This window comes from Lemur catta, chromosome 2, assembly GCF_020740605.2.
Source record: "Lemur catta isolate mLemCat1 chromosome 2, mLemCat1.pri, whole genome shotgun sequence".
In the NCBI taxonomy this organism is placed as follows: domain Eukaryota; kingdom Metazoa; phylum Chordata; class Mammalia; order Primates; family Lemuridae; genus Lemur; species Lemur catta.
The window spans coordinates 22,378,900-22,397,540 of NC_059129.1; the positions used below are offsets into that span (position 1 = coordinate 22,378,900).

Consider the following 18,641-nt stretch of genomic DNA (forward strand, 5'->3'; position numbering starts at 1 on the left):
CAAAAGCAAATTGCAGAACAGTTTGTATAGTATCCTTCCTTTTGTATTAGAAGTGGGAGGGAAGAAGTATAAATATATACTTGTAAATATAAAACGTAGGGATGGATGTATTATACAAATGTGCACATACACAGACATATTTGTCTTTTACACATAATATACCCCTAGAAGGATATGCAAGAAACTACTACCAAGCAGTTGCTTCCAGGAAGGAGAATGAGGCAGAGGGAGTCTTTTTGCAGATACTCTTCTGTGCCAATTCAACGTATTACTGAGCCCAATATAAAGACAAATTCAACGAAAGAAGAGAAAGAAAGCCACGCCTCCGCTGGGCGGGGGGAGGTACTCACCAGGGTGCGTAGGAGGCTGCTATGAAGAAATAGATGACCATCCGGTCGAACATGTGCAGGCAGTGCTCCACCATCCTGGGGCGGGCAGAGAGGCTACGGTCACTGCCCCTGGGCCACAGGGAAGGGCTGGTGCACCCAGAGCCAGGCCCTGGGAGGGGAGGGAGCTAGGACTTGCCTCTACCCAGCCAGGAACCCCTGGGCCTCGGTCTCCCAGTGTGTGAGTGATCAGAGCAGCAGTTTTCAAACCAGGCTCCTCGTTAGCCTAAAGGCCGCATGGAGATGCGCATGGCCGGTCCACCCAGGGACTGGCACCCCCGGAGAGTAAGAATCTAAAGTCCCCTCCCCTCCTCTAACCAGAGCGATGCTGCATTTCTGATTTATATACTGTGCTTTTCAAAAGTTTCAAATGAAGAAAGAATTCAGTGGCTTACAAAAGGGGCAAAGAACTACTAAATGGTGCACCCCTTGAAGACTCTCTGGGTTCTGACATCCTATGTCAGAAGAGCTAAGTGGTTTGGATCCAGGCTCTGGAGCCAGAAGGCGTGGGTTCGAATCCCAGCTCTACACTTCGGGACTACACAACCTCAAACAAGCAACTCCTCCTCTCTGGGTCTCAGCTTCCTTCCCTAGTCAACAGGGAGGACACGGCAACCTGATCACAGCCACCGTGAGGATTCAGCAAGTTGACAGCACAGCACATAACAAGCGTTCAATAAATGGGAGCTGTTTTTATTGCAACCTCGCCTTGAATAGCGGATGGTAGCTCTCGATACAGAGTAGTGTCCTGGCCCCGGCATTCACCCTGGCATAGTCCCCACCCACGACAAATGGGGCAAACTCAGGGAACCAACAGGATCTTGCCGAAATGACGGTGAGTGGGTTCTGTGGCTAGACGATAAAAGATATTACGGCTTCTGCCTGTCCTCTTGGATCACAAACTCTAGGGGAAACAAGCCCCCGGGTGGCCGTGGAGAGGTCCCTGTGGGGGAAGAACTGAGCGTCCCCAAACCCCCAGCACCAGCTCGCCAGCCCTGTAAGGGAGCGACCTTGGAAGTGGACGCTCCAGCCCCAGTCAAGCCTGCAGCTGATAACAGCCCCAGCCCACATGTGACATCAGGAGAGACCCTGAATCAGGGCTGCTCAGCTACGCTCCCAAATCCCTGGTCCTCTGAGGCTTTGAGAGATAATAAATACTTCTTGTTATGCTAAGCCACTATGCTTTAGGCTACTTTGTCACACAGCAATAGGTAACTAATACAAACGGTGATTCTGACTAGCAAACAGCAGCCACGAACACACTTGCCCAGCGATCCTACATATGATCCAGCTGTGTGTCCTCCTAGAATCAAAACACTAACAACAGCCCCCACATGCAGGGCACGCACTGTCATCAATCAGAGCACTGGTCTAAGCTCTTTATGAGCATTAACTCTTTGATCCTACCAATAACATAGGCACCATTATTTTCATCCACCATGTCACAGACGGGGACACTAAGGCTCAGCACAGTCACACCCCTGGGCCCTAAAACCAATGACTGGTGTGTCTAATAAGAGAAAAGAGACGGAGATTTGGACACAGAGACACACAGGGAGGAAGGCCACATGAAGACAGAGGCCGAGATTGGAATGACGTGGCCATAAGACAAGGAAAGACAGGAGCCACCTGAAGCTGGAAGAGGTGGGAAGGACCGTCCCCTGGAGCCTTTGGAGGGAGCGTGGCCCTGCAGACACCTTGATCTCAGACTTCTGGGCTCCGGAATCACGAGAGAACACACTTGTGTTGTTTAAGCCACCCGGGTTGTGCTAATGTGTTATGGCAGCCTCGGGAAATTCATTCTGTGGGGCTCCAGAAAGGCCGGGGACAGGGCAAGAATGTGGACAGCAGCGGGTGACACACAGCTTTATGGGGGGCTGGAGTCCTGGAACCAGCTGTGGTTTGGACACGACCAGCTATGCAACCTCAGCGAGGCTTCCGACCTCAGTAGCGACATCTGTAAGGCAGAGACGCTACCAGCTACCACGTGGACGAGGCTTGAGGACATCATGTGACGTGCAATGAACCAGACACAAAAGCAGACACGCTGTGTGACTCCACTCACATGAGGTCCCCAGAGCCGTCACATCCACACAGACAGAAAGCAGAACGGAGGGTGCCGGGGCTGGGGGAGGGGGACGGGGAGCTGTCGTTTGATGGGGACGGAGCTTCAGTTTGGGAAGATGACAAGTTCTGGACATGGATGGTGGTGATGGTTGCACCACAATGTCACTGCGCTTTAAGCCACTGAACTGCATGCTTAAAAAAGGTTGACGGTAAATTTTATGTGGATGCTGTGTTTATTTTACCACAATTTAAAAAAATAAAAAAAAAATCACATAAAAATATAAAAAATCAGGGATTCTAATGCCTGCATTGCAGAATTGAGACAACTAGGGAATGGCACCTGTAGGGTGCTGGGAACCAAGGGGGCGCCCAGAGGGGGGCGATGACTGTGCCCTGCGGCCGGGGCCTTGCCCCCTCAGTCCTCTCAGAGGTGAGCCGTGAGCTCCCAGGGGTGAGTGGTCTGCCCGGGGGGCCTGACTGCAGCCTGCCCCATGGCCCATGGGTCACCCCACCCTCGGCCCCTCCTGGCTCAGCTGAGCCATCCCCAGGCAGACTCAGCCTCCAGCTTCACCCCGCGGGCCCCGCGGGCCCCCCGCCCGGCATGCGTCCCCCCCTGTGGGCTGCGCAGGAGGCACCTGAGGTGGCTCTTCTTCCAGGAGATGGTGTGGAACACGGTGGACACCACGAAGAGCCCGCAGAGGCCGAGGCCGTAGATCCAGGCAGAAATGGTCTCCCAGTCGTCATCCGACAGGAAGTAGAGGTTGGAGCTGCCGAGGATGCTGGGAATGATCCAGAACTGCAGGCGGGAGCGGGGCAGGTGCTGCAGCGCCGGGGCTCGGAGCCGCTGACCGCCCCGAGCACACCCCTCCCCTCCCTCCAGCCCGAGCTGCCCACCGTGGCGGCCAACGTGGCAGCCACGAGGCTCTTGAAATGTGGCCAGGACGCAAACTAGTGCAACCCCTATGGAAAGCAATATGGAGATACCTTAAACAGATTCAAGTAGACCTACCATTTGATCCAGCAATCCCATTATTGGGCATATACCCAGAAGAACAAAAGTCATTCTTTAACAAAGACACCTGTACCCGAATGTTTATGGCAGCACAATTCACAATTGCAAAGATGTGGAAACAACCCAAGTGCCCGTCAATCCACGAATGGGTTAGTAAACTGTGGTATATGTATACCATGGAGTACTACTCAGCTATAAGAAATAACGATGATACGACATCTCTTTGGTTCTCCTGGAGAGAGCTGGAACCCATTATACTAAGTGAAGTATCCAAAGAATGGAAAATCAAGCATCACATGTACTCACCAGAAAACTGGTTTCCCTGATCATCACCTAAATGTACATCGGGGAAGGATACCAATTGGATATCAGACTGGGATGGGGGTGGGGGAAGGGGATGGGTGTATGCCTACATGACGAGTGCGTTGCACACCCTCTGGGGAATGGTCATGCTTGAAGGTGCAGACCCGGGGAGGTCGGGGGGGGAGGGGATGGAGGTATGACTACATGATGAGTGCCAGGCGCACTGTCTGGAGAATGAGAACGGACGCGCTTGGGACTCTGACTCGGGGGGATGGGCAGGACATGGACAATGTATATGACCTGAACTTATGTACCCCCATGATGAGCTGAAATAAAAAAAAAAAAAAAAGAAATGTGGCCAGTCCACGGAAGATGGAATTATTTTATTTCATTTCCTTTTAATGGGTTCAGGTGTAAACTTCAATAGCCACAGGGCTAGTGGCTGCCAGCGTGGACAATACAGGCCTAGATCTTTGACTAGCCACTGAGAGGGGCCAGCGCACCAAATGGTTAAGGACCACGTCCCAGGGGGCAGCGGCTCCCCTCCACCTCAGCCCCACCCCGAGCCACCACACAGAGGAGTCTGGTGTGCTGAGCTGCTCTACACAGAGAGCCCTGAAGGCAGAGCCCAGCCAGAACAGCACAAGGTTCACCTTGCAAACGGGTTTACGTAGCAGACGACCCACCATGGTCAGCTGTAGGGAATGGAATTGCCAAATCCTCTGCCGTTGCTGGTGCACGATCCGGCCCTGCTCAGCCCTCCAACTGTGCCCCTCCCCACTCTCCCACCTGCTCTGCCCCTGGGTCACCAAGCTCTGACCTCACGGGCCTTTGTCCGGTTGTTCCCACACAACAAACTCTTTTCTGTCTAAGGGCCTTTGCGCATGCTGTTCCCTCTTGCTGGACATGCTGTTCCCTCCACTCTTCAGGAGTCAGTTAAAATATCACTCTGGGGCCAGGCGCAGTGACTCACACCTGCAATCCTTGCACTCTGGGAGGCTGAAGTAGAAAGATACCTTGAGCTCAGGAGTTTCAAGACCAGCCTGAGCAAGAGCAAGACCCCGTCTCTACAAAAAAATAGAAACATTAGCCGGGTGTAGTGGTGGCACCTGTAGTCCCAGCTACTCGGGAGGCTGAGGCAGGAGGATCCCTTGAGCCCAGGAGGCTGAGGTTGCAGTGAGCTACAGTGATGCCACTGCACTCCAGCCTGGGCAACAGGGTGAGACTCTGTCTCAAAAAAAATCCCTCTGGCAGAAGCACCTTTTCTGTCCTCCCTGACTAGGACCCTCCTGTTATCTGCTCCCATGAAACCCTGTGCCTTCTCTCCACAGCAGTCCCCACACTTGTATCACAGCCTTACTCATTCATTGTCTGCCCATGAGACGTGAGCTGCACAGGTTAGCAGTTCACAGTAGGCACTTAATGAATAAACACTGCAGGAAGGAAGGAAGGCGGCAAAAGCCTAAAGAGAAGGAGGCACATGAGGACCCAGCCCAACCATGTGCACCTGCCAGGATTCCCTGAAAAGAAATCTCGCTGCAAAGCCAGCCCGAGGAGGTTGCAAAAGGAGGGGGCACCCTGCCAGCCAGGAACCACGGACCAGGCGGGGATGGAGGGAGGAAGGGTCCACAGTGGTGTACCAAGCAGAAGGGACAGTTCCTTAATAAAAGGCCATCAGCCACCCACGCGTACATCTGCACACAGCAGACTGGACAGCAACAGGCAAGACGGAAGCACCAATGAAAGGGGTGGAATTGTAAACTTTTAAAAATTACTTTCATTAATCTTACATTACCTTAAAAAATAATTAGCATCTATCTCACGCTACTTCATAATTTTGGGACATAGTTCTCATTAGGCTGCAGACCCTAATTATGTTTTGTCCTAATTTTTAAAAATTTTTCCTTTTTTTTTTTTCTTTTTTTGGGACAGGGTCTCACTCTGTCACCCAGGCTTGAGTGCAGTGATGAGATCATAGCTCACAGCAGCCTCGAACTCCTTGGCTCAAGAGATCCTCCCACCTCAGCCTCCTGAGTAGCTGGAACCACATGCACACTCCACCACTCCCAGTTAATTTTTAAAATTTTTGTAGAGATGGGGTCTCGCTATGTTGTCCAAGCTGATCTTTAACTCCTGGCCTCAAGTGATCCTCTCACCTTGGCCTCCCAAACAGTTGGGATTACAGGTGTGAGCCACTGCGTCTGACACCAGGGATTTGGTTTAAACTCACATCTGCATGACCAAGGTCTGGAGCAGCGCCAGGCGCCTTGAGGGTACCCAGGAGCTGTTTGCTGAGTGAATGAGCGATGGACTGGTACCTTCCACCTCAGCATAAGACAGAATAGTGGGGGCTGCCGTGCCTGGGGGTGGGGAAGTAGAACCAGAGCTTCCCAGAATCTGGGCAGATGGGAAGGCTTTGGGGGGACATTTCAGCAAGGCCACAAATGAGGAAAAGGCTTCCACAGGAGAGGCTGGGGTGGAGACGGTGAGTATTCCAGGCAGAGAAGACAGCATTTGCAAAGGCACAACTCCTTTTTTTAGGAAACAGCAAGTGGTTCCAGTGCTGGAACCTGGAGGCAAGGGCGTGGACTCAGGCAATGGGTGGACAGACGGGCTCAGATCTGGCTGGGAGCTTGCTAGAGTGACTGGATGCTGCACTAGGTACTAGGAAGCCACGGAAGGTTCTTGAGCATGCTCGGCACCCCAGTCCAACTTACCCAATGACCTTCCCTCAGGATCCCACTCACTCTTCTGAGGGCCACAGGACACCTGAGGAACAGGCCACTGAGGACAGGCTGAATTTCTCCACAGGCAAAGATGCTGCTTTCCCTGCCCCCACCTGGAAGTGTCCCCACCTCAGCCCTCAGCCCCCCAAGAGCCGACTCACAGCGTGGGTGGCACAGTTGGCCGCATGTTCGTACTCCGTGGGCTGGTACCTCTTGTGGGCAGGGACGCGGTGGTTCATGAACCTGGAATGAGAGGCAGGATGAGAAGCAGCTCGGCTTGGAGTTCCCAGGAGGCCTGAAGACCCCCCACCCCTGCTCCTGGCGGGAAAAGGAGAGCCCTCCCCTTCCTCTGCCCCATCTCCCACCCACCCCCCGCCTCCCTCTCTCTCTGATTAGTAAATGTTTTTGCACTACCCAATATTTCGTGCCTAATCCCACAGGGGTGCTTGTTACAAAACTTTCCTAAATACTGGGATGTGGCATTCTCTTCAGATCTGTTTTGCACTTTCTCGAAGTGTAACTTAAATGGTGAATTTTTCCATCCACAGACACAGAACTGCCCCCCAGGAGGAGCCACAGCTCACTTCCTGCCCCCCAGAAAGGGCCCTGCGGGGAGTTAGCTACGCTCCCAGCAAAGAATCGGGCCCCTCAGGCAGGGGTCGTCACAAAGGATAAGGAAATAATAGAAAATAGAAATAAAACAATACACAGAGACGAAAGTACAGTTTATAAAGAATAGATTTATGAAAATAGAAAAAAAGGGAGTACTCGGGGGTTCCCACAATATTCCAGTCAATTGTGTGGCCTGGAGTAAGTTTCACATCAGTATTTATAGGTACAGTGATCGGTTGCCAGGGGTAACAGATTTACATAATAACAGGTAGTTCGTTTTAGGTTCAAAGTCTCCCAAAAGGCTTCTATAGATCCCTTAATTAACTCTATCTATGTGAACAAATGGTAACAAAATCTTTCTAGGACAAACTTCTAAGATAAAACTATCACTTTAGCAGAAGAGTTAAACAGAGACATAGTGGCTCCATATTTCTTTATCTAGTTATTGTGGATGGAGACCGGTATTCAGGAGTCCAGCAGAAGCTGTCCCTTGGGCTAACTGCTTTTAGCCACAGGTGTCTGTCTCTCGGGTGGGCACTCTGATCAGCTCCCGTCCGGTGGCTCCATGCAAACCTGCTTTGTCATTCAAAGCAGGCAAAAACCACAGGCCTGAGACTGCAGCGTCACCTTGCAAAGCAGCTGCTACTGACCATTGAGACCACCCTCCTTAGGCCAGGCAGCTTTTGATATGCGAACTAACACGTTCACATATTCCTTCAGGGCAAAGCCTTACAAAACTCCTAAAATCATTTCTTTCTCTAATGTAGTAATATTAATCTAGCGGCCAACAGTGCCCTACACCCCTCCCCAGTGGGTATCTTTCCCTGGAGGAAACCCCCTCTGGCATTGTCATCGGGCTTAGTTCTGCCTGTCCTTGAACTTGCTATCAATGAACCCACACAGCACACACTGTTTCACGTCCAGCTTGGTTTGCTCACTGTGATTTTCGTGAGATTCGTTCATGCTGTTGGATACAGCAATCGGTTGTTTTCACGGCCAAATAGTACTCCCCACTGTGAATATGAACACGCCAGGCACGAGTTCTCCAGTCTACTGCGGGCAGACACTCCTGCGTGGGGCTGTGATGTGTAACTCCGCTCAGGAACGTTCTGTGCACATCCTTTGGTGAACATCTGCATGTGTTTCTGCAGGACTCAGATCCACACGTGGAATTGCTAGGTGACTTTATCTTAAAAATAAACATTCCAGATGTTTTGGTGTCTTTGGGGAATCTTTAAAGGATCACCTGTTTGATCCTCACCGGAGCATCGTGTGGAACTATTTCCCATTTCACAAATGGAAAAGCTATGGGATAGGAAGGTCAGGAAACGAGATGACCAGGTTCCACACAGCCCTGGTTGACTCCAAAGCCTGGTTCTGCTGTGATGTGCCCCTGTGCAGGGATCTGTGACTCGGGTAGGAAGTCCAGCAAAAGTTGGTTGGGTGGGGAAGAGGCATCCAGAGCTGGACTTAGGGTTTGCACACAGCAGCTCCCAGGCCAGCGGGCAGGACCAGCTCCTGGGCTCAGGACTGGGTGAGTGGACAGTTCCCCGGACTTGCTTAGCATGCTCCACAAGGAGGGGTTGAACACCACTAAAGCACGCCAAAGACTTTTCCCCCAAGATTCTAATTATTACTCTGTAGACATCCCCCAAATAAGAAATGAATGTATGGCTCAGAACAAAGGACTCGATGCAATATGGTTCACTGAGCATTTACTGAGCACCTTCTGAATCCTGGCTCCATGCTAAGTACAGTTCATGGAGCATTCATGGAATACCTTCTGTGTGCTGGCTGTATGCTAGGACAGCTCATGGAGCATTTATGGTGCACCCTGTGTGTGCCAGTTTCATGCATGCTGGTGTGGGCAGGACAGGAGCTAATGCTGCGGGGAGGGACGTTCTGCCCAACACTGACACTGTGACTTGTCCTGGGGTCTGCTTTTCCTATGCTGCCCCCCTTGGTACCTGGGTGAGCTCAGGGGTCCAAGCCAGGTCCCCCCGACCCAACTGTTCTGATGCCTGTTCTCTGCCTGCATCCTGCATCCACCCACAGTCACATGATTCTGTGGTCAAGTGACTGTGACTCCCAGGCCAGGGTCATGCTAAGCCCATTAGACAGATGAGAAAACTAAAACCCTTCCCCCAGGGCCAGGCTTCTGAGCCAAGCCAGACAGACATCAGTCCTCCATCCCCCGTGGCCAGGCACTCTAGCAGGGGCAGATGAAAAACTGGGATTACAGTCACAGAGAAAATGGAGGACCCATCCCTGGAGATGGAGACCCCAGCGAATCCTCCCCAGGAACCCAGAACAGCCCATTAGCCCACCCTTCTCATGGGCGGCCCAGGACATTGTCAGAGGGAGAGACTGGCTTATTAAATAATAAGTAATAATAACAAAAATAATGTTATGGGTTGAACTGTGTCCTCCCAGAATCCATATGTTGAAGTCCTAACTCCTGGTACCCCAGAACGTGACCATATTTGGCAACAGGACTATTGCAGATGTAATTAATTGGGGTCACGCTGGAGTAGGACAGACTCCTGATCCACCATGCCCAGGGCCCTGATACAAACAGGAGAGACACACGAGAATGTCGTGTGAGGACAGGGACACACAAGGAGAAGACGGCCATGTGACAGTGGAGCAGAGATTGGAGTGACGCACCTACAAGCCTGGGGACACCGGGATGGCTGATAGCCACCAGACACCAGGAGAGAGACACAGAAGAGATTCTCCTGCCCTCAGAGCCTCCCCAAAGAACAGCTCTGCCCCACCTTGATACTGGACTTCTGGCTCCAGAACTGGGAGAGAATACGTATCTGTTGTTTTTTTGTTTGTTTGTTTGTTTGTTTGAGACAGAGTCTCGCTCTGTTGCCTGGGCTAGAGTGACATGGCGTCAGCATAGCTCACAGCAACCTCCAAGTCCTGGGCTCAAGCGATCCTCCTGCCTCAGCCTCCTGGGTAGCTGGGACTACAGGTATGCGCCACCATGCCCAGCTAATTTTTTCTATATATTTTTTTAGTTGTCCAGATAATTTCTTCCTATTTTTAGTAGAGACGGGGTCTCGCTCTTGCTCAGGCTGGTCTCAGACTCCTGACCTCGAGCGATCCTCCCACCATGGCCTCCCAGAGTGCTAGGATTACAGGCGTGAGCCACTGCGCCCGGCCGAGTATCTGTTGTTTAGAGCCACCAAGTGTGTGGTAATCTGTGACTACAGCCCAAGGACACTGACACAGGTGCACACAGCGTTAACTTTGATGGACTCTGCCCAGAAGCCCCCAAGAGGGTCGTGAAAATTTACTCTCCCCAACCCAGGCTGGGGTGCCAGCGCCACCTGCAAAGGGACGCAGCCAGCACCTTTCTCGCAGGTGGGAAACCTCCAAGGTGGGAAACCAAGTCTCCACCTTTGGAGTTCTCCTCTGCCTGTCAGCAGGTGCGGCCTGGCGGCCCCATCTTCCCTGCTCCTTTAACAAATGCCAACAGGCCACCAAGAGTGCCAGCCATACAGGGTCCAAGGGTGATGTCACGGTTGCCGTGGCAACCTGGGACAGGCAGTTATTTATTTATTTCTGAGCTCCACAAGACCTCCCTTGTCCCTCGGTCACACTGCCACCACTGAATGCTGGCAGGGAGGACAGGGAGGCCCGGAGACAGGGCCGGCGGGCAAGCGCCCAAGGAACTGAGTTCCCACCACTCCAAGGACTGAAGAACTTCCTCTTTTAACCCCTTGTGGCCTAATTCCTTTCTTCATAAACTCTAGTAGAGCATTTTAAGAAGATGGTGAATTCATTTTTTTTTAATTTATGGTTTAATTTACATACAGTAAAATTTCCCTTTTTTGGCTATAGCTTTATCAGTTTGGAGAAATGGGTAGAGTCCTGTAACCACCACCACAATCAAGACAAATAAGAGTCTGTCATCCCCCCAAATTCCCTCCTGCCCCTGTACCCAACACCCCTGCCCAGCCCCAGCCCCAGCCCTGCTCTCTTCTCCATCCCTACGGCTTTGCCTTTTCCAGAATGTCATGGAAAGGGAGGCATACAGTAGCTGCACAGCCTTTTTATTCTGATGTTTAAAGAGAATTTTTATTGTATAAAGTCCAAGTGCATTCTTAGGTGGAAAAAAAAACCCTGTGCTTTGAATGCCAAGAGGATTTACTTATTTTCTATTAAAATGTATCTAAGACAAACTTGTTTAATTTTCTTTTTCGGTTTCTTTTACTTATTTATTTATTTTTTTTTTTTGGCTTTTTGCTTTTATTTTTTTAAAGACGGGGTCGTTCTGTCACCTGGGCTAGAGTGCAGTGGCCCCATCATAGCTCACTGCAGCCTTCAACTCCTGGGCTCAAGCAATCCTCCTGCCTCAGCCTCCTGAGTAGCTGGGACTACAGGTGTGCACCACAGCATCTGGCTAACTTTTTAATTTTTTGTAGTGACAGGGTCTCACTATGTTGCCCTGCTGAAACTGGGAGCTTGCAGTCAGAGAGGCAGCCCATGGCTGTGGGAAATTTCTCTTGAAAGAGCCGATGTTTCTAGCAAGCCATCACTGGTTAGACCAAAGGATGGAAACAGGCTTGTCTTCCTCTACTCTGGGGAACAGAATCCCCGTTTTGTGGCCAGGCCTTGCTGTTTAGAGGACCACAAAGCTGTGGCCTCATGGAGGACTCCCAAACTGAGCCAGGATCCAGAGGCTGGCAGGAGACGAGGACAGAATGTTGAAGTCCCACCCCAACAGGAGAGCACGAGCTTGGGAGCTAAGCACGGACCCAGTATTTTTTAAAACTTCCCAAGTGATGCCAATGTGCAGCCAAGGTTGAGAACAAGGGGGCCGGAGGGAGAGCCCAGCAGAGAGGGGACGGTGGTGATGCCATGTGCCACAACAGCAGAAAAGCCACAAGACCCCAAGACCACAGCACAAACACTTGGCTCAGCTGGGGCAACAAACAGGCTCCAAGTCACCTGCCAACCCCGATGGGTTGACGTGGCTGCCTGGAGTGCTGTGTTGCAAAGGATTCTGTGTGAATCCAGGCATGGCGGGAAATGAATGATGATGAATTAGCAATGTCTGTGGCGGGCACAGGGCAGGCAAGAGGCCGCGATCTCTGGCTTAAGAGTTCCCCAAATGGTTTCATGCTCCTCAGCTCAGACCCTCACAACGACACTGTCAGCTGAGCAGGACAGAGATCATGATTCTCACTTTATACAGGGATTCGGAGAGGTTATCTTTGGGCTTCTGGTTTACACTTCCCACTGCACTCATGTCCCCTTTGAGCCCTGTCTGTGGTTCTGATGGGAAAGGTTGCTATCAGTCTTTTACACTATAGTATAATGTATCTGGGCATCCACTGCAGGACGGAAGACTGGTTATGGATCTGGTGGCAAAGGAAGGGAAGGGACAGAGCCCTTTCCCAGCTCCTGAAATTGCAGCCTGCGTGGACAGTGGGTCAGAGCACTGGGGGCACAAATTGCCCATGATCCACGATCTCTGGTCTTCTCTGAACCTTGTCAGTCCCTCGCACCTTGGAAAGTCTACACCAAGACTCCTAGGTCTTGGCAAGCCCTGGCAAAGCCCTGGAGGACCCAGAACACAAGTGCCTGTGCCAAGGCCAAGAGCAAAAGTACCAGGCAGCTAGAAGACTGTGTTTCTCCAGGGTGAACTGTTTCCTTTTTTCCTACTGCTGACTCAGACCCTGCAATTTCTCCTCACCCCAGGAAAGCTCTTCCCATGGTCCATAATCATCATGCCGCTGGGGCTTCCACACATTGTTCCTTCTGCTTGAAAGTCCCTTTCTCTCTTCTCTGGCTAGAGAACTCCTATTCAGCCTTCAGAGCCCAGGTCAAATGGCCTCTCCTCTGAAAATCCTTCCTTGACTCCCACCTTCACGCCCTGTCCAGGATGGGTCATGAACTTCTTTCTCCCACCTCTAGGCCACTGCAAAAGCTGATGCTTGCCTGGAATTCCCATCCCTAAACTTTTCTCTTCCTGGAGAACTCCTAAACAGAGAAACTTCCACAACTGCCCGTGCAACCCTTATCACAGCACATACAATACAGCCTTGTATCTGTGTGTCTCTGCATCTGGCTCTTCCCCTAAACTGCAAACCTGGGGAACTGGTCTTGAGTCATCTTTGTCTTCCTGGTACTGATCCAGAGCCCAGTGAGCAACAGGTAATGCCTAGTGAATAAATGAGTGATCAGTCATCTCAGAGCATTTATTAAGTCCTTACAGACTCAAGATGACACGTTAGAAACAGTCTCAGCATGAAACCTACAGAATTTTTGGAGTAGACAGACTCCTGAGACATGGTGACTTGCCCATAGTCATACAATCTTTAAGGGGTGTCTTAGTGCATTTTCTGCTGTTAAAACTGAATATGTGAGGCTGGGTAATTTATAAAGAAAAGAGTTTTATTTCCTACAGTTCTGGAGGCGGGGAAGCCCAAGGTCGAGCGGCTGCCTCTGGTGATGGCTTTCTTGCTGGTGGGGATTCTCTGCAGAGTCCCGAGGTGGCACAGGGCATCACAGGGCGAGGGGACCGAGCATGCTGATTCAGATCTCTTCTCCTCTTCTTATAAAGCCACCCATGTCCCACCCTCATGACCTTATCTAATCCTAATTACCTCCCAAAGATCCCACCTCCCAAATACCATAGTGGAACTTCCCACTCTCTTAATACCGCTACAATGGAGATTAAGTTTCAACAAGAGTTTCAGAGGGGACAAACATTGAAACCACAGCAAGGGACAAGGCCAGGTTGCTGACTTGGAAAAGCAGAAAGTATGAAAGGAAACAAACCAAAGGAAAGACAGGGGAGAAGGGGGTGAGAAGAGTTACTTTTTATGCATATCTGTGTCCCTTGACCAGCTACAATGTTCATTTATCAATTTAGTGACCTTTAAAAAATCTAATCAAACAAAAAACATTTTAAATATTAAAGTCTAGTTTTGAAATCAGTATCTGAGACCAGACGGTCTCAAACCTGCTGCGTCAGAGTTGCAGAGGGGAGGTGCTGGCTGAAAAGCGTCCTCGAAACCTCCTGAATGTCCATCTGCGGTAGAATGGAAGTAAACCATGGCACATTCACACGACGGAACACCAGACAGCAGTGAGAACTACAGCTGCACGCAGAAATACAGGTGTAGCAGACAAATGCTGAATGGCAGTGCACACACTCAGATTCTGTTTCTATAAACTTCCAGAACAGGGATCACAAGGCTGATAGTGGCTACCCCTGGCAGTGGTGGGGGATGACCAAAGAGGATGTGCAGGGGTGCCCCTCGCTGCCAGGTCTGCACACAGTCCCCACGCCCTCCCCTCCTGCCCCTCATCCAAGCCCAGCTCTGCAGCTCCTGGGTCTCCTCTGGCCTGACCCGGCTGGGGTCTGTGGCCCCCAGACAGAAGCAGGTCCTCTCTCCTGGTGTGCCACCCCTCCCGGGCTGAGCTGGTGCCTTTCATACCTTGGACAGAGGACCAGAGAGATTGCCCAGACTCCCAGACAAAGGGGGTCTGTCTGTCTGTCTGTCCCAAGCTGGCCCCGGTCTGCTAAGCCTCCCTGCCCCCTCCAGCTTGGCCCCGGGCTGCTCCTTTGTGTCCATTCATGAATTCAAGGCCCTTTCTGAAAGGCCTGTGGCATCTTGGCTCGGTCTTTGGGAAACAGTCCTTGGGCTGGTGCCACCTGGGAACGGTCATGAGATCAAAATCCCGGGAGAGAGCGAGCTGGGAACAGGAAGGGGAAACTGAGCGACGGGTGGAAGGGGCCAGGCCAGGGGCAGGTGCACTGTGCGAGCATCTCTTCTGGGACGTCCAGGGTCCCCGTCTCTGCAGCGAGGACCATCTCCCTGCCTCCCTGCCTCCGGGAGCCCCTGGGAGACTACGGGTGAGAAGGAGCCATGGGCGCTGCCGGCGTTGAGAGTGGGTTAGGACGAGGGCTCACCCCCAGCTGCCTAATGGGCCAGACCCCGTGGACAGGCCCGGACACTGGCCCTGACCGACAAGCCCTCCTTCCACCTGGCCTGGGGTTCTCACCCACCAATCAGCTCCCAGCTATTCCTATGACGTCAGCAGCAGCCAATCAGAGTCCCAGACCGGCAGGTGGGGGGGCAGTGTTACTTAGCAGTTGATAAGTCTTCAGGCAAAGCAGACAAAGGACTCTAGAAATGCCCAGTGCTGCACGGTCCATGGTGCAGGCGGAAGGGCGTTTCTTTCTCCCATTGCACTTTCTGTCCTGACTCCGTGACAGCCAGTGACCCCTTACACACCGGGGCCCCCACCTCACAGAAGAGGAGACTGAGGCCCAACTGCTGCACCCTGAGCCCCGCAGCGCCCCCACTAGGAAGCAGGGGGTGTGGGCAGCGCGCCACTTGGTGGAGGGAGAAAGGCTGTGGATTTGGAGCCCAGTCCTGGCTGTGTGGCCATGGAGCAGCACTCAACCTCTCTGAGCCTCAGATCCTTCTGGAAAATTCCTGCTCTAGAGGCTTCACAGGCTGCCTGTGAGAACAAGAGCCCAAGAAGGGGGTGGCTTGAGGACAAAGCACTGTTGTTGCTCGTATTTCGCGGTTACCCCAGTCATTTCATTTTCTCCTCCCGCACTCCTTTAGGGACAAATCATCACATCCCTGCTTTGAGGTCCAGTAAGTGACAGAACCAGGGCTCTGTTGGGAGCCTGGGGACCCCTTGAGGGGGCACTTCTGCAGCAGAGAACATGGGCCTTGGGGACTGCCTGGCTGCTGTGGGCATCAGGGGTCCCCGGCTTCTGTGCTGTTCACCGGGAGGGTTCAGGAGAGGAAGCGCCACGCTTCAGCCATGAGGGCCGGCCTCTGGGTCTGGGCAGTCCCTGCAGCCGGGCAGGTGCCTGTGTCGTCCACGCAGGCCCTGCTCATTGTCCACCCCAAAGCCCCAGGACACTGTCACCATTGTCCCCTTGCAGCCCGTGCAGGGGAGGGGTGGCCGGAACTCCCAGCTAGCGACTCCCACCTGCCAAGGCAGAGCGGATGGCAACATCAGAGAGCCAAGACCCAGCATACTCTGGACAGACCCGGAGGGCAGGACACTGGCCAAGGTCATTGTGAGCCACCAGCAGAGCAGGATCACCAGCTCCCCGCCCCTCATGGTGGCTCTCCCTCCTTCCCTCAGTGGCCATTAGGGCCCACGGGTCCATCCATCGTCCACTGAGACCCACGGTGTGCCACACAGGCGAGCTCCTCACCCCCGCCCGCAGTGGCCCCATCCCAGTAACACTCAGGACATATGTCCGGAAGACTATCACCACTACAGATGAGAAAAAGTGAGCTTCCATCCTCCTCCAGGGCAATGTCACAGAATCTTCATGTGCCCCCACACACCAGGATGACACAGCGCTCCCATCTTACAGACAAGAACACTGAGGTTCACACAGGAGAGGGGAGTCCAAGGCCACCCTGGCAGGTAGCAAACACCGTGTTCTCCTGCTCTGGGTAGTTATGAAGATTAAATGGGGTGTCTGGCGGTTTGGGGGGTGCTGTAGAACCAGTGCAAGCTCTGGCCCAGACAGCCCAGGCTCCAAGTCCAGCCAGCCACCCCAGTGGGACTCTGTGCTCTGTCCCTGCTATGCAGTCCAGTCCAGTAAAGGAAAACCCGGGCATGATGCCAGAGGACAGCAGTTCTCAAAGTGGAGTCCCTAGAGCAGTAGCATCACCTGAGAACTTGCTAGAAATGCAGATTCATCCCCCCTACACACTCAGACCTTCTGACCCAGAACCCCTGGGGGTGGCCCCCACCTGTGCAATCTTTGTAACCAGCCCTCCAGGGTTTGATGCCCACCCACGTGGGCGAGGCACTGCCCACCCCCTGTCCACAGCACTCAGCCCACGGGCTGCACACTCCACACGTGGGGCTTGTTCTGGCTGCAGGAGCAGCTTGGGGACTTGGCCCTGCAGCTGGAAATGCCCAGAGTTAACGATGCGAGGACTCGGCCTCCACCAGTGACTTACAGGAAGCTGCCAAACGTCCCAGCTTCTCCATCCTCCATTGGAATAATGCCGCCTCCCAGGGAGCCCCCGAAGAACGAAGCTCCTGCTTCCACCAGGGCAACTTGCTTCCAGATAAATGCTTTACCGCCTGCAATCCCCTCTCTGTCCTCACTTCCCCACCCCCTGCTGGTGTATCACCACCTCCCAGACACACTACTTGCCCTGGAATCCTTCCTTGTCTGGGGTGTGCTACTGGGGAGACCCAAACTGAGATTCTCTGCAGGTATGCGCTGACCACCACAGGCACCAGCCACAGTGCTCTGAGCGAGTGCTATTGCTTCGGAATTACTCTAGTCCCATCTGTGGACACTGCTGAGCCCAGGCAGGCTTGTTTGTACAGCACTTCACAGTTTGCAAGCTCCTTCCCACCTCTTCCACGGGGCAGGAGCTTGCTGAAGAGGGGCCACGTCTGCTCCATTCACTGATGTTCTCCCTGGTGCAGGCTGAAATGAAACTCAAGTAGTGTATGTATGGCTTCTCTCTGAAGCCCGTGGAAGCTCGTAGGGCAGGAGTCATTAAGCCCATTTTTCAGATGAGGAGAAGGAAGCCAGAAAGGTGGCCAACAGGATAGATCCAAACCCTGACGCAGGGGTGTTGGCGTGCAGGGGCTCCTTGGGGGCTGCTGTTCCTGGGCTCTGTCACCAAAATGCATGGCCCAGCCTGTAGCACAACCACCCTCCACCCCCACTGCCAGCGCTGCCCAGGGCACCTGGGGTCTGTTCTCCTACTGCCTCTAGAAGGGACAGGCCACCACCCCATCTGCCCTCTCTCTCCTAAACCCAGCAAGCTGTGGGCAAGCAGGCGCCAATCTCCTTGTCACACCTAGGTCTCTGCAGGTGTCCCCTCCCAGATATCAGGATGAGATTACCCAGAAGCATCTTCTGTGAGCTCACGGAATGATGACCATCCTCCTCCTCATGGTGACAGCGGCCGACTCTGTTCTAAGAGGACTCCAAAGTGGAATCCTTTGGGAGAAACTTGCTGAAGAAAATTAGCAAATCCCATCCCCAGCCCCGGGGAAACTACAGCCCTGGGAGCAAAAGCAACTCCGACCCCAGAGACGAGGGGAGCCAGGAAAGAGTAGCATGACCAGGCCGGCCCCTGCCTCTGCTGGAACCACGCAGCAGCCCGGAGAGGCTGACCCCATCAGCTTTGTGACCCTCGTGGCACTCGTCCTACTCCCTGTGAAGGGACCAGCAGAAAGTGGCAAAGGTCTTGGGATGGCCCGTTTCCTCCAAACCCCAAAACAGTCCAGCTCTGCCAGTGGCCATAGGTCCACTGTGCCACCCCAGGCAGGACAGAGCTGTGAAAACTCTAAAGCAGGGGGCTCTGGGATTTGCCCAAGCTGGTTTCCAGTCCGACCCCCTTCCCCTGTGACCAGGATTCAGGCATCCGTTCCTAAGCCATGCAGCTGCCTGCTCAGAGAAAGAGGCCCCCAGAGACCTACACCTCTCTGGGGCAAAATGCACACACACACACACACACACACACACACACAGCAACAATCCCAGGGGCTTCACAGAGC

At 52.9% G+C, this 18,641-nt stretch overlaps 1 protein-coding gene across 1 annotated transcript in view; it reads right to left on the reverse strand.

The window, feature by feature from the left end:
• Positions 1 to 18,641, reverse strand: part of MMD2 (monocyte to macrophage differentiation associated 2) — a 45,941-nt gene that overhangs the window by 13,459 nt on the left and 13,841 nt on the right. The window contains exons 2-4 of the mRNA XM_045541245.1: positions 6,656 to 6,737; positions 3,089 to 3,249; positions 351 to 425 (exon numbers count right to left, since the gene is read on the reverse strand). Of these exons, the coding sequence (XP_045397201.1) occupies positions 351 to 425; positions 3,089 to 3,249; positions 6,656 to 6,737 (318 nt within the window). The remainder of the gene's footprint in view (positions 1 to 350; positions 426 to 3,088; positions 3,250 to 6,655; positions 6,738 to 18,641) is intronic.